This window comes from Neoarius graeffei, chromosome 4, assembly GCF_027579695.1.
Source record: "Neoarius graeffei isolate fNeoGra1 chromosome 4, fNeoGra1.pri, whole genome shotgun sequence".
Lineage (NCBI taxonomy): Eukaryota > Metazoa > Chordata > Actinopteri > Siluriformes > Ariidae > Neoarius > Neoarius graeffei.
Genome location: NC_083572.1, coordinates 37,687,243 through 37,702,933, shown reverse-complemented (window position 1 = coordinate 37,702,933; position 15,691 = coordinate 37,687,243). Strand labels below are relative to the sequence as shown.

The 15,691-nt window shown below is 40.9% G+C and overlaps 1 protein-coding gene across 1 annotated transcript in view; it reads right to left on the bottom strand.

Annotated features, from left to right (window-relative positions):
- The window catches only part of bin1b (bridging integrator 1b), a 197,869-nt gene that overhangs the window by 81,166 nt on the left and 101,012 nt on the right, over positions 1–15,691 (bottom strand). The window contains exons 7-8 of the mRNA XM_060919212.1: positions 10,551–10,658; positions 9,911–9,996 (exon numbers count right to left, since the gene is read on the bottom strand). Coding sequence (XP_060775195.1) covers positions 9,911–9,996; positions 10,551–10,658 — 194 coding nt within the window. The remainder of the gene's footprint in view (positions 1–9,910; positions 9,997–10,550; positions 10,659–15,691) is intronic.

Below are 15,691 nucleotides of genomic sequence, written 5' to 3'. Positions count from 1 at the left end.
GGATGTCTCACAGTGGTAAACATGGCCTTGTCCCAACTTTTTTGAGATGTGTTGTTGTCATGAAATTTAAAATCACCTAATTTTTCTCTTTAAATGATACATTTTCTCAGTTTAAACATTTGATATGTCATCTATGTTCTATTCTGAATAAAATATGGAATTTTGAAACTTCCACATCATTGCATTCCGTTTTTATTTACAATTTGTACTTTGTCCCAACTTTTTTGGAATCGGGGTTGTGTGTGTGTGTGTGTGTGTGTGTGTGTGTGATATACACACACACACACACACACACACACACACATGAAAGTTTACTAAAGCCAAACAAAACCCAAAAAATAAACTAATTTATACCAACAGGACATGATTGAGTATTCATTTGCTCAAATTTGTACCTGTATACTGTGTACAGATTGCTTTTCTTTTAAAATAAAACTTCCCTAGGCAGTGCCATCTTACTCTCTCCAAGGTTCAAATATCGCACTTCGAGTACAAATTACGCGAGAGAATCCGAGACTGTGATGTAGCTTACACACCACCTACAACTTACCGAGGCTGAGATCTAAATTGTTGTAAACAACCCTAAAGATGCCCAAGTGTCAAGCGTTTGGGCGTAAAAATAAGCCCAGTGATTGCAAAGGGAAATCGTTTTTTGCCATCCCCAATCCTATAAAGTATATTACTTTTACAAGCAGATATTAAAAGTGGTAAAATGGTTGCACTTCATAGGCACTGGTCACACTGGACAAATTTTGTTTTGGCAGGCACAAGGTGGTTTGCAAAAACCACTTCATGGTGGAAAATAGGATAGACACAGGAAGAAAAGAAAGACAGTAAGGTGAATGATCATTCAGACTCTTCCATAACCATAATGCAATCTGTCAAAAGCGCTTGGCCAAGTTTACATGCATAAGATATCTAGATCCCAGACCTAGCAGCCCTGTCAATAACTGCAGGCAGCCAGAGATTATTATTTATTTTTATTTTTATTTTATTTTATTTTTTTTTTTGGGGGGGGGGGGGGGGAATTAGGGGAAATTAGGTTCTGCTTTAACCCACCTGAGACAGTGAACACACACACACACACACACACACACACAGAGAGAGCAGACATATACCCAGAATAGTTGGCAGCTTTTTTGCTGCCGCCTATAAACACTCCATTGCTGACTACTCGCAGTGTTTTTTTGTTTTCCAGAAAATTTTAATTTTCCTTCTATTTTTATGTGACCTGCTTTTGTTTGTTTTTACTCACTGAGAAAAGCATTATTTTTAGATGGCAAGAATCGCATTCGTGCTACGACAACAGTCATTGTTTACTAGTACCTGTGTCAGTACTGCATATGCGTTATTTAACCGAGTGAGATATAACTTCATAAAAAGTGAAGTCTGTTGATTTGCCTATTTTGTTGCCATTAAAAAAAATCATAGTAACAGAAAATTTTCTGATTAGATGTTTTGACTTAGAAGTCTTTATTTATCACATATACATTACAGCACAGTGAAATTCTCTCTCTGTTTTTAACCCATCTGAAGCAGTGAACACACACACAAATTTTTTTTTTTTTTAGAATCAGAAGCCTTTATTTGATGAATCTGTTACTAAAGGCCCGGTCACACAGCACTCCGCGTCTATATCACGTACAAAAAGATACAAAAATCAGGTGGACGTGGTCGTAAGTGGTAATTTTTGGTCAATTTTGGCTTTGCCGTGCTTTGTACGGGGTATGGCCGTCGGCGGCTGTTTCACTGCTGCAGCACTGCCAAATCACGGGTAACCGCGGCTCAGCGTCGTTGGAAGAGCGGCTTGCTGCGCATATAAAAGCGGTCGGATATGTTGAGCCTGTATCAGTTGGTTCTGTTGGTGCTGGAGCATTAAGATGAGGACATCACAGCGTTGAGGGTTCATGTTCACCCCTTGACATCTAGACTGCAAGTGCCGAGGTCTCAGAAAATTACGGTATTTACATGCCGCAAATCAGAAGTGATGCAGAAGTGATTAGACAGTGATCAATCGAATTTAGAACTTGTTTGAGACGTCGTTTAACGGGCTTAGACAGTGCTATGTACGCGGAAAAATCCATTTCTCAGTGATAAGCCGCTAAACACACGCTATATCCCGTGATACCAACGCGTAACACCCGTCCGATGACCGTGCTCTGCCCGTGATAGACCGCCAAACTTTCGCGTCTTACCACGTCTCCCCAAGTTTTAATAACGGCCGGGACACTGATTATCACGTGTTTTTCACGTGTGTTGCACGTCTTTACCACGTGTGCCGGCCGTGGTTGTCCGCGGTCTAAAGTTTTGAGCAGTCCAAAACTTTTTGCCGCGTCCGACGCCGTTCCGATTTTCCCCTGCGTCCTGTCACGTCTGTATATCGACTGTAACACGTCTTAACTTCGACATCAACACGAACAATATCGTCTGCTTCACGGGAGAGCACTTTTTGACGGGTTTTGGCCGTGATAAAGCCGTAAAGCGCTGTGTGACCGGGCCTTAAGGTAAATGGTGTACTAGTGTGTAAGCTACGTCACAGGCGGATATCCAGTTTCAGTGAATATGGCCATGCCCAGGGAAGCCTATTCTTAAGGCCCGGTCACACAGCACTCCGCGTCTATATCACGTACAAAAAGATACAAAAATCAGGTGGACGTGGTCGTAAGTGGTAATTTTTGGTCAATTTTGGCTTTGCCGTGCTTTGTACGGGGTATGGCCGTCGGCGGCTGTTTCACTGCTGCAGCACTGCCAAATCACGGGTAACCGCGGCTCAGCGTCGTTGGAAGAGCGGCTTGCTGCGCATATAAAAGCGGTAGGATATGTTGAGCCTGTATCAGTTGGTTCTGTTGGTGCTGGAGCATTAAGATGAGGAGATCACAGCGTTGAGGGTTCATGTTCACCCCTTGACATTTACTGCAAGTGCCGAGGTCTCAGAAAATTACGGTATTTACATGCCGCAAATCAGAAGTGATGCAGAAGTGATTAGACAGTGATCAATCGAATTTAGAACTTGTTTGAGACGTCGTTTAACGGGCTTAGACAGTGCTATGTACGCGGAAAAATCCATTTCTCAGTGATAAGCCGCTAAACACACGCTATATCCCGTGATACCAACGCGTAACACCCGTCCGATGACCGTGCTCTGCCCGTGATAGACCGCCAAACTTTCGCGTCTTACCACGTCTCCCCAAGTTTTAATAACGGCCGGGACACTGATTATCACGTGTTTTTCACGTGTGTTGCACGTCTTTACCACGTGTGCCGGCCGTGGTTGTCCGCGGTCTAAAGTTTTGAGCAGTCCAAAACTTTTTGCCGCGTCCGACGCCATTCCGATTTTCCCCTGCGTCCTGTCACGTCTGTATATCGACTGTAACACGTCTTAACTTCGACATCAACACGAACAACATCGTCTGCTTCACGGGAGAGCACTTTTTGACGGGTTTTGGCCGTGATAAAGCCGTAAAGCGCTGTGTGACCGGGCCTTTAGCTATGCTGTAGCTCTTAAAATGGATAAATTGTTTTTTTACTTAAAACATGCGAGGGGGCATATCAGGACACTTGTCATGATTGGCAAACAGGTTTTTTTTTTTTGGTTTTGCCTTTAAAGACATCAGCCCAAGAAACTAATATTCATTCATTCATTATCTCTAGCCGCTTTATCCTTCTACAGGGTCGCAGGCAAGCTGGAGCCTATCCCAGCTGACTACGGGCGAAAGGCGGGGTACACCCTGGACAAGTCGCCAGGTCATCACAGGGCTGACACATAGACACAGACAACCATTCACACTCACATTCACACCTACGGTCAATTTAGAGTCACCAGTTAACCTAACCTGCATGTCTTTGGACTGTGGGGGAAACCGGAGCACCCGGAGGAAACCCACGCGGACACGGGGAGAACATGCAAACTCCACACAGAAAGGCCCTCGCCGGCCCCGGGGCTCGAACCCAGGACCTTCTTGCTGTGAGGCGACAGCGCTAACCACTACACCACCGTGCCGCCCCAAGAAACTAACAGTTTGACTTAATATACACATACAGTGGTGCTTGAAAGTTTGTGAACCCTTTAGAATTTTCTATATTTCTGCATAAATATGACCTAAAACATCAGCAGATTTTCACACAAGTCCTAAACGTAGATAAAGAGAACCCAGTTAAACAAATGAGACAAAAATATTATACTTGGTCATTTATTTATTGAGGAAAATGATCCAATATTACATATCTGTGAGGGGCAAAAGTATGTGAAACTTTGCGTTCAGCATCTGGTGTGACCCCCTTGTGCAGCAATAACTGCAACTAAATGTTTCCAGTAACTGTTGATCAGTCCTGCACACCGGCTTATAGGAATTTTAGCCCATTCCTCCATACAGAACAGCTTCAATTCTGTGATGTTGGTGGGTTTCCTCACATGAACTGCTCGCTTCAGGTCCTTCCACAACATTTTGATTGGATTAAGGTCAGGACTTTGACCTGGCCATTCCAAAACATTAACTTTATTCTTCTTTAACCATTCTTTGGTAGAACAACTTGTGTGCTTAGGGTCATTGTCTTGCTGCATGACCCACCTTCTCTTGAGATTCAGATCATGGACAGATGTCCTGACATTTTCCTTTAGAATTCACTGATATAATTCAGAATTCATTGTTCCATCAATGATGGCAAGCCGTCCTGGCCCAGATGCAGCAAAACAGGCCCAAACCATGATACTACCACCACCATGTTTCACAGATGGGATAAGGTTCTTATGATGGAATGCAGTGTTTTCCTTTCTCCAAATATAACGCTTCTCATTTAAACCAAAAAGTTCTATTTTGGTCTCATCTGTCCACAAAACATTTTTCCAATAGCCTTCTGGCTTGTCCACGTGATCTTTAGCAAACTGCAGATGAGCAGCAATGTTCTTTTTGGAGGGCAGTGGCTTTCTCCTTGCAACCCTGCCATGCACACCATTGTTGTTCAGTGTTCTCCTGATGGTGGCCTCATGAACATCAACATTAACCAATATGAGAGAGGCCTTCAGTTGCTTAGAAGTTACCCTGGAGTCCTTTGTGACCTCGCTGACTATTGCACGCCTTGCTCTTGGAGTAATCTTTGTTGGTCGACCACTCCGGAGAAAGGTAACAATGGTCTTGAATTTCCTCCATTCGTACACAATCTGACTGTGGATTGGTGGAGTCCAAACTCTTTAGAGATGGTTTTGTAACCTTTTCCAGCCTGATAAGCATCAACACTTCAACGCTTTTTCTGAGGTCCTCAGAAATCTCCTTTGTTCGTGCCATGACACACTTCCACAAACATGTGTTGTGAAGATCAGACTTTGATAGATCCCTGATCTTATAAAACAGGGTGCCCACTCACACCTGATAGTCATCCCATTGATTGAAGACACCTGACTCTAATTTCACCTTCAAATTAACTGCTAATCCTAGAGATTCACATACTTTTGCCACTCACAGATATGTAATATTGGATCATTTTCCTCAAAAAATAAATGCCCAAGTATAATATTTGTGTCTCGTTTGTTTAACTGGGTTCTCTTTATCTACTTTTAGGACTTGTGTGAAAATCTGCTGATGTTTTAGGTCATATTTATGCAGAAATATAGAAAATTCTAAAGGGTTCACAAACTTTCAAGCACCACTGTATTTATTATATCCACATTCACTGGATATAAGCAATCACGTGCTCTGATTGGCTACACTGCAACTAGTCTATCAGCTCATATACTGTTAGTAGAGAATTACAAAATGGTGGAGCGTGTTCCTGAACCAACCGAGGACGAAATAAAAACTCTACTCGAAAAAAAAATACAAAAAAGCAACAAAATATGAAATAAAGGTATTTGATGGTAAGAATGTATCTTTTTTTTAATTTTCAATAATTATTATTATAGCATTTTTCACAAATTGCTACCGTCATTTTGCTGGTTTGTTTACATTCTAATTGGAAATTAGACGTTGGACGTTTTGTATAAAGTTTTTATTTATCAAATTTGCAAAAAAATAAAAATGCTCGGTTTCTCAAAATCCAGGGACTGTGGATATAATAAAACAGTTATTCCACTCAATCTCGTTGTACATGGCTTACAGGCAACTTGGTGCTACATGCCCCATCGGCTATCAGCTCATGTACTACTCAATTTCGTGGAATAACTGTTGAATATTTAGGAAGCGTTTTTCATCAGTTTCTGTCATGAGCTATTATGCATGTAAATTTTACTGCTTATACTTTGGTGTTGAACATTTTATTTTTTACACATGAGAGTTTAGTTTGAACAACATTACTCTGAAACCCTTGATAAAACCCATGGAAGGTAAATCTTTCTAGGTATGCAGCCAGACATGACTCACTGCCAATTAAACAGCATTCACAGCACCTTAGATAAATGTAGACTTCCACATAACAAGCACGTTTTCCTTGCTCTGAAATGCTATTTTCCCACTCCTTAAACTCTATGAGAGTATTTTAATAATTTATAGGCTATAGTAGTGCATATCAAACAATTAGAATATCATGAAAAAGTTCAATATTTTCCATCAGTTCTTTAAGAAAGTGAACATTTAATATACTCTAAACTTATTTATATGTAAATTCAAATCTTTCAAGCATTTTTCGATTTTAATTTTGATAATTCTGGCCTACAGTGCAAAAAGTGATAAAAAAAAGGTCAAAATATTAGAATATTTCATTTAGAGTTTGAGTAAATTAAGTAAACAGTATAAATAACATGTATCTCTCAGCCGAGTTCATGGGGAAGACTGCTGACTTAACAGTTGTCCAGAAGATGATCACTGATACTCTCCCCAAGGAGGGTAAGCCACAGAAGATCATTACTGAAAAAGCTGTCTGGAAAAGGTGCACAAGCAACAGAGATGACCGCAACCTTGAGAGAACTGTCAAGAGTTGTCGATTCATGAACTTGGGAGAACTTCACAAGGAGTGGACTGAGGTTGGTGTCAGTGCATCAAGAGGCACCATGCACAGATGTCTTCAGGAAAGGGGCTACAACTCACTACGTTTACATGCACATAGAGAGAATCGAATTTCTGCCACTGCTCGACTGAAATCGAAGTTCAAAATGCCATGTATACACCTTAATTCGGCTGAAATTGAACCGAACTTGATTTCTCGGAATCGAGCTACACGACCTAGTTTATGCGATTTCTGCCGAGCTACTTTGTGCATGTATACCCTATCGAGCTAGTTGTCGAGCTACTTCCGGAAGTGACGAGTGACGAGACCACAAGCGGGAAACACAACAGCCTCGGTCGGCATGACAACAGTAGTAGCGAGCAGCAGAAGAGGTCAGGAGGAACAAACGAAGAAGAGAAAATGGCGATGTAGAGCTCTCTGAAGTGTGGGTGGAGCACAGAGGACGGCAGGACAAAGCTTCTGGTACTAATAGGCTTTTTATTGTCAGACTTTTCAGTTTAACAGCCTACTTTTATTCTTGAGAGAAAAACACACACACACGCACGCACGCACGCGCGTGCACTGTGTTCTAGTCCCGGGATGAGCTGTCCCCTCTGCTCTCCCTCTGCCTCCTTAAATAGGGCGCGGTTACTGGGAAGACACACAAACACAGGTTAATTACCATCAGGTGAAGTGATTCTGCCACTCACCTTCCCTGGCTCCGCCCTCCTGTCACAGACCGGCGCTTGACCACGCCCCCACTGCCACAGGCAAGCAGAAACGTGCACTTCTGGAGCAATGAGGAGACAGAGTTCATGCTCATTCAGCTTAAGGAGTTGAATATATTAAAATTCATGGACGGGAGAAAAACGCGCAATGGAGAACACGGAACTGATAACTTTGTTTACACTCTTGAATAGCTCTTCTTCATGACGACAACCGGAAGTGTACCAACACGATGGGGCGTGTTGCACCACCTGTGGCTCAGGTGCACAATGCACCTCACACAATAGCCCGATTTCATTGTGTGCATGTAGGATTGGATTTCTCTGGCACCCTGCTGGGACCTTCAGCTCGATTACCGACAGCAGCTCGATTTGGATGTGCATTGCATTCCTAAGATCAAGCCACTCCTGAACCAGAGACAATGTCAGAAGCATCTTAGTTGGGCTAAGGAGAGAAAGAAATGGACTGTTGCTCAGTAGTTCAAAGTCCTCTTTTCAGATGAAAGTAAATTTTGCATTTCATTTGGAAATCAAGGTCCAAGGGGCTGGAGAAAGAGTGGAGAGGCACAGAATCCAAGGTGTTTGAAGTCCAGTGCGAAGGTTCCACAGTCTGTGATAATCTGGAGTGCCATGTCATCTGCTGGTGTTGGTCCACTGTGTTTTATCAAATCCAAAGTCAATGCAGCCATCTATCAGGAGATTTTAGAGCACTTTATTCTTCCATCTGCCGATTTCCTTTTCCAGCAGGACTTAGCACCTGCCCACACTGCCAAAACTACTACCAAATGATTTGCTGACCATGATATTACTGTGGTTGATTGGCCAGTCAACTTGCCTGACCTGAACCCAATAGAGAATCTATGGGGAATTGTCAAGAGGAAGACAAGAAAACAACTGACCCAAAAATACAGACGAGCTGAAGGCTGCTATCAAAGCAACCTGGGCTTCAATAACATCTCAGCAGTGCCACAGGCTGATCGCCTCCATGCTATGCTGCACTGATGCAGCAATTCTTGATAAACCAAGTATTACATGTATAAATGAATATACTTTTCCAAAGCCAAGCCAAGAAGCCTTTATTTGTCATATAAAGCACAGACTTAAAGCATATACACAGAGCCATGGCCTTACTTTCGTTTATAAATGCCTTGAGACCTCAAGAATGGCACAGGAATAGTTTTAAGCGTTAACAATAAATCTAATTAACAATAAATTTATCAGTGAAAATGCATGCATGTACATGTATGTTGCACAAGTTAGAACACCTATCCTGTTTTAATGAGTCAACCCACAATCAATGAAGTTAAATCAGTCTTAGTTGAGCAAGTCGGTAACGGTATTTCTTACATTCACCATAAATTATTTATTTATATGACTTTGGTCTATAGCTGTAAAAGGCCTCGGCTTTAAAACCGGTTCCTGCTGTGATGTCACACACTCAGGGCTGGCTGGCTCAGCGGGGCAGCTCAAATGCCAACTTTGCGGTCGATTTTAACTTTCAAAAATATATATATATTTATTCCCATTTATACATGATACAAGAGTCAAGGATGGAGATACTAGTCACTCAAATTTATTTAAAAATAAAGGTTCTGCGTATCTCCTTTAAGCACACCATGAAATTTAACCTCTGCATTTAACATATCTGAAGCAGTGAACACACACATGCACACATAAGTGAGCAATGAGCACACATACATACTCAGAGCAGTGGATAGCTATGCTACAGAGCAGTTGTGGGTTAGGTGCCCTTGCTCAAGGGCACTTCAGCCCAGCCTCAGGCCATGGCTGCCCCATGTTAACCTAACCGCATGTCTTTGAACTGTGGAGGAAACCCACGCAGGCAAACAGAAAGGCCCCCGTCGGCTGCTAGGCTCGCACGCAGAACCTGGACATTTCTGTATTGTAAATTATTTTTTGATTGATCTTCGGAAGTATTCTAATCATTTGAGATACGGAATTTCTGATTTTCATGAGCTGTAAGCCATAATCATTAAAATTAAAACAAAAAAGATTTGAAATATTTTAGTTGACCTGTAATGAATATAGAATGTATGAAAGTTTACCTTTTTGAATGAAATTACAAAAAATGAACTTTTTCACAATATTTTACTTTTTGAGATACACTATTATGCATTTAAATATGGCAAGCTTTGATTTCTGAGTCACAGGCTGCAGTACAAGGAAGCAAGAAGGCATTAATAAAAAAAGAGTAATAGAAAGAACACAAAGAAAGGAGCAGAATGGTAGAGTGAGAAATTAGGGGACACCTGTTCCACAAAGATGGGAGCTGCTCTTGAAGGTCATAATTGATTTCTTCAAACACCTTTTGGGCTTTTCCCAACTCTTCCTCTGCCTGACAGTACACACACAAACATATGACTGCAATTGCAGTTCCATCAAAACATTTACATGAAGTAAGACATCACATTAACAATGCCATTTTTAAAGCAGTTACTGTACATCTTGCAGTAGATTTATGATGAATGCAGTTTAGTCTATGCCAGAACTTTGAGTCAGGCAAGCAGAAGATGGGGCATTAATTGGGAGTTAATGAGGTGTTAGGTCTGTCACCTGGCATCTGGTAAAGTTAGTTTGAGCAATCAGATGAGCTGAGATTATTTCCTGAGCCTATCCTGGAGCAGCTTTCTCCATCAGGGCCAAAGCCTGGAGATTCAGCAAGTGAAAGAAAGACAGACAGCAAGCAAGACAAGCAATTTTGTTAAGACGCTTTTCCAGAGCTGAAATTTAAGATCAAATTCCTATAACCTGTCCATAGATTTAAACCCCCCATTCTCTCTCTCTCACACACACACACAAGATTATTTATATTAATTGGCTACATTAGTATATCATTAGTGTATTATACTGTATGTACACTTCAGCCCCACACATGACATGCTTGGGTACCTTGGCAATTTTGGCCTCATCCTTCTTCTTACTTTTCTGTACAGAGGAAAAGTGATGTCTGGCACTATCAAAATCCACCAGCTTCCTGTCACGCTTAGCGATGCGTGCCTGTGATGACAAAAGGTTACAACAAAGTTCAGGCTTAGGTTCATGAAATGGAGTGACAGCCTTTTCATTTTGAATATTAATACAGAGGAGAGCCAAAATGAATAGACAATCACATGCTGGTGATTATTTATAAGGAAATCATATCCCAAGTTTCCTCTTATAAGCATTTCAATGAGAATCTGTGTTCTAAACTGCAGCAAAGGTAATACTTCCCGTAATGTCAGGGGATTTTGAAGTGGAGTATTCTGTGATGCTATATTGGAGAGCATTATAAGAAATGGTATTATAACTTGGGTTGCTAATTTGACATCCCAGCTGAAGAATAGATAAGCTTGAAAGCAAAACCCATCTCTTCATTTGCTGTATGAGCAGTCTGTTTTAAGACAAGCAAAGAAAATTATTTCTGACCCAGTGCATGTTCTGTATACAGAATACCAGCTTCTTCCTTTGGGTAGGTGATTCAGAAATCTAGCATGTAAATTATCCTGTTTTAAAAATTCTTTCGTATACACATAGGGTATGTCAAGCTAATGCCAAAAAGTTAGAGACAGACTTACAGTGCTCAGCGTAAATGAGTACACCCCCTTTGAAAAGTAACATTTTAAACAATATCTCAATGAACACAAACAATTTCCAAAATGTTGACAAGACAAAGTTTAATATAACATCTGTTTAACTTATAATGTGAAAGTAAGGTTAATAATATAACTTGGATTACACATTTTTTCAGTTTTACTCAAATTAGGGTGGTGCAAAAATGAGTACACCCCACAACAAAAACTACTACATCTAGTACTTTGTATGGCCGCCATGATTTTTAATTTTTTTTTAATTTGTTTATTCAGTAAATAATAATCATACAAACACTATACATGTAAATATGACAATTAAAAACCAGGATAACACATGAAAGCAAAATTGCTTATTTCCAATGTGGTCCTATTAGTCACGTGGCAATCATGATTACAGGTGAAAATGTTTGTATATAATAATAATAATAATACTGACGTGAAAAAGAAAAAAATAATACTGTAACTAATAATAATAATAATAATAATAATAATAGTAAACAAAAAATAAAAATATTTTAAAAAATAATATACTTAGAATATAGACTAGACCTAAATAATGATAGAAAAACCTGTGAGATAACAAAAATTACAGGGAAAACGGAAAAAGGACCTATCTAAAAATACATAAAAGTGCTCAATTCCTGGTGATACAATTCACTAAAAGAATGACGCTTAACAGCAAATTTAAAACTAGTTAATGTCCTACATGATCTTATGTCAGATGGCAGATTACTGAATGCTTTAATGGATGCATAAACAAATGATGATTTACCAAATGATTTGACACGAGGTATCTGCAGAGAGATAGCACTTGAGCTTGTGTTCATTGAGTGTAAATTTTGAACCAAGCTGAACTGATCTGATAAATAATTAGGGACCATATTATGAATAATTTTGAATACAAGGTTCAGCTTGAGTTGGGTAGCGCGCATTTGGACTGGTAACATTCTGACCTAATTGAACTCTACAGCACCAACATGTGTTCTGTCTGGTGCATCCAAAAGAAATCGTATGATTTTGTTTTGGGAAACTTGAAGTCTATCTTTGTACTTCTTCGTTAACCCTGAGTACCATGACATACAGGCATAGTCATAGTGACACTGTATAAGGGCCAAGACTAACAGTCTCCTAGTTTCCTGGCTAATATGTTTAGCCTGCCGATACAGAAACTTCAATTTTGCATTCGACTTTCCAACTATATTGTCCACAATAGCCTCTCCATCAGTGTTGTTTTTGGCAGTCATTTTTGATTTAGTTTTAGTCTTTTGGACGAAATGCTTATTAGTTTTAGTCACATTTTAGTCAATTCCATCCTTGATAGTTTTGGTCTAGTTTTAGTCGACGAAAACTAAAAGGGTTTCAGTCATTCATTTTAGTCGAAAAAATAATTACTTTAAAACATTAAATTAGGCCAATACAGAGATAGGAAATTGTAATCAAGGTTGACAGGTCTCTACATAAATGCTGTCTAGTGCGCATGCTCTCTACATAAACGCTGTCTAGTGCGTATGCTCTCTACATAAACGCTGTCTAGTGTGTATGCTCTCTACATAAACGCTGTCTAGTGTGTATACTCTCTACATAAACGCTGTCTAGTGCAGACATCCCAAGTCTCCCAGAAGTTCCGGGAGTCTCCCGCATATTGATAGTGGTTCCCTGATGCCCGCAAATTGGATAATATCTCCCAGAATCTAGAGCAAGCGAGCAAGAGCATGCACGCGAAACATTAATGTCTGCATCGCGCATATGACGGAGTGCGCGAGGGAGAGCGAGAGAGACTGCGTGTGTGCCTGTTTGTGTAGCGCATGCTAGACAAAGAGCATCCTGATTGGTTTACAGACATCCAAACTCATTTCAGGGAGATGCCGTGACCCCCCCTCCGCTGATGGGAAAAAAGTCATGCGTCACGACACCTCCCTGAAATGAGTTTCTGCAGGTTGGGATGTCTGCTAGTGTGTATACTCCATTGTTCACAGACTCGTGTTTCTGCCTCCGTTTAACATGTCGCAATGCGCTGATAGAGCACAAGCATGGCATGATGACCACACAACTAGAAGATGACCACGCTGTCCGTTAATGCAAATATGATGGCTAAACATGCTGCTAATGTTAGAGTAGCCAGGTGTGCTGCTGCTCATTTAGACATATTAAGGCACAACAACAGGTCTGAAAAGCTACATTTCCCCCGTATGTTTCACAGTAACTCAAATATGGGTCAATATATGACAAAGCATTCAGTTGCTGTCCCACCAATAATCCCTGCAGGACAAGTTTTACTCATGACATGTTAATTGAATTTAAGTTAGCTTAACCAAGCCAACTTTAGCATAAAGCTAGCGGTCTCATTCATTTTCACCAGGTCACAGTGTTTTGGAAAACTTCATAGGAAATTCATCACAGACCGATTGTTGAGTGACATTAACCAAAGCTAGCAAAAGTATACATGATTTGTTAACAGGACTTCTTGTAACGTTAATTTACCGTTGCAGAAATAGCAGCATGGTGAGCCTTTAGATGCCTCTTGAGGTTGGTCGTATTCTTACCACGTAGTTTATAACCACAGCGTGTACCTCTGTCTCCCACTACAAGGCATTCCATTTTATTTTCTACTGGATTATGTGTAAAGTATGTCCATAAATCATCACGTCTTTTCCGCCCACCAAGCCCTTGTGCTGGCGTTGCTGCCGCCATGGTCCATGAACTGTGTGTGGCTGCCCCGGTGTGCACTGTGCCCATACATGCCCGGTGGTGGGCGTGGCCAAACAAGGACAGGATGCAGGTGCATTGCTGATATTTTCAGCATTTGGCAGACAGATTGCACGCACCCTTGGAGGAAACGCCATGCATTTTGATAGTCCTATAGCCAACCCACTGACATTTTCGTCTCGTCTCCTCAACGAAAACAACAGATACATCTCGTCATATTTTCATGATCAAAGAGTTATGTTTAGCTCGTCACTGTCTCGTTTTAGTCATGAAAAAAGGGTGCGTTAACGAAATCATTTCATCATCATCGTTAACGAAAACAACACTGCTCTCCATTCAGAGATTGATCTAGAGTAAGGCCCAAATATATGACATGCAAGCGACTTGCAAGCACATTTCCATCACACTGCACCTGAATGGATTTAATTTTGCTAAGTTTACTCTTCGAAGTGAAGAGAATGGACTCCGTTTTGCCTAAATGCAGGGATAATCTACTGTCAATAAGCCATTCTCTGATTGATTCTAACTCCCTGGATAATCTATGTTGAATTACCTCTGAACTCTTATCCGCAACTGTAAGTGCGGAGTCATCAGCATAAAGTAAAAATTTGCAATGACAGCACCAAGTCTTATAGGCATGGAATGAACAAGTTGGCGACATTTTGCAACATCAATCTTTTTCCATTCTTCAACAATGACCTCTTTTAGTGACTGGGTGCTGGATGGAGAGTGATGCTCAACTTGTCTCTTCAGAATTCCGCAAAGAAAATAATTTCTTCACACCACAAAGGTGAAGGCTACAAGAAGATCAGCAAAGCTTTACTTATCAGTCAGAATACTGTAGCAAAAGTGGTACAAAAATTTAAGAAAGATGGAACTGCAACCATCTCACAGAGACGTCCAGGTCATCCACAGAAGTTAACACCTCGACAGGAGCGTCTTCTGATGAGGACTGAAGAAAATCGTCATGCAAGTTCACTGCAGTTATATAAAGAAGTAGAAAGCCAAACTGGTGTGACACTTTCCTGTGACACAATACTGCATACACTGCAGAGGAATGGCATGCATGGATGCCATCCACGAAAGAAGCCTCTCCTAAAGCCCAAGCACAAAAAAGCCCGCCTAGAGTTTGCTAGGGCCCATGCTGACAAAGATGAAGACTACTGGGACTCTATACTCTGGAGTGATGAGACCAAGATAAATGTTTTTGGAACTGATGGCTTCAAAACTGTATGGCATCGCAAAGGTGAGGAATACAAAGAAAAATGCATGGTGCCTACAGTGAAACATGGTGGTGGCAGTGTCCTTATGTGGGGCTGCATGAGTGCTGCTGGTGTCGGGGAGCTGCATTTCAATGATGGAATCATGATTTCACAGATGTATTGCTCTATACTGAAAGAGAAGATGCTACCATCACTCCGTGCCCTTGGTCGTTGTGCACTTTTCCAACATGACTAAGCACACATCTAAGGCCACTGTTGGATTTCTGAAGAAGAACAGGGTGAAAGTGATTCAGTGGCCAAGTATGTCTCCTGATCTGAACCCAATCGAACACCTATGGGGAATTCTGAAGATACAAGTTGAGCATCACTCTCCATCAGCATCCAGCCACTAAAAGAGGTCATTGTTGAAGAATGGAAAAAGATTGATGTTGCAAAATGTCGCCAACTTGTTCATTCCATGCCTAGAAGACTTGGTGCTGTCATTAAAAATCATGGAGGCCATACAAAGTACTAGATGTAGTAGTTTTTGTTG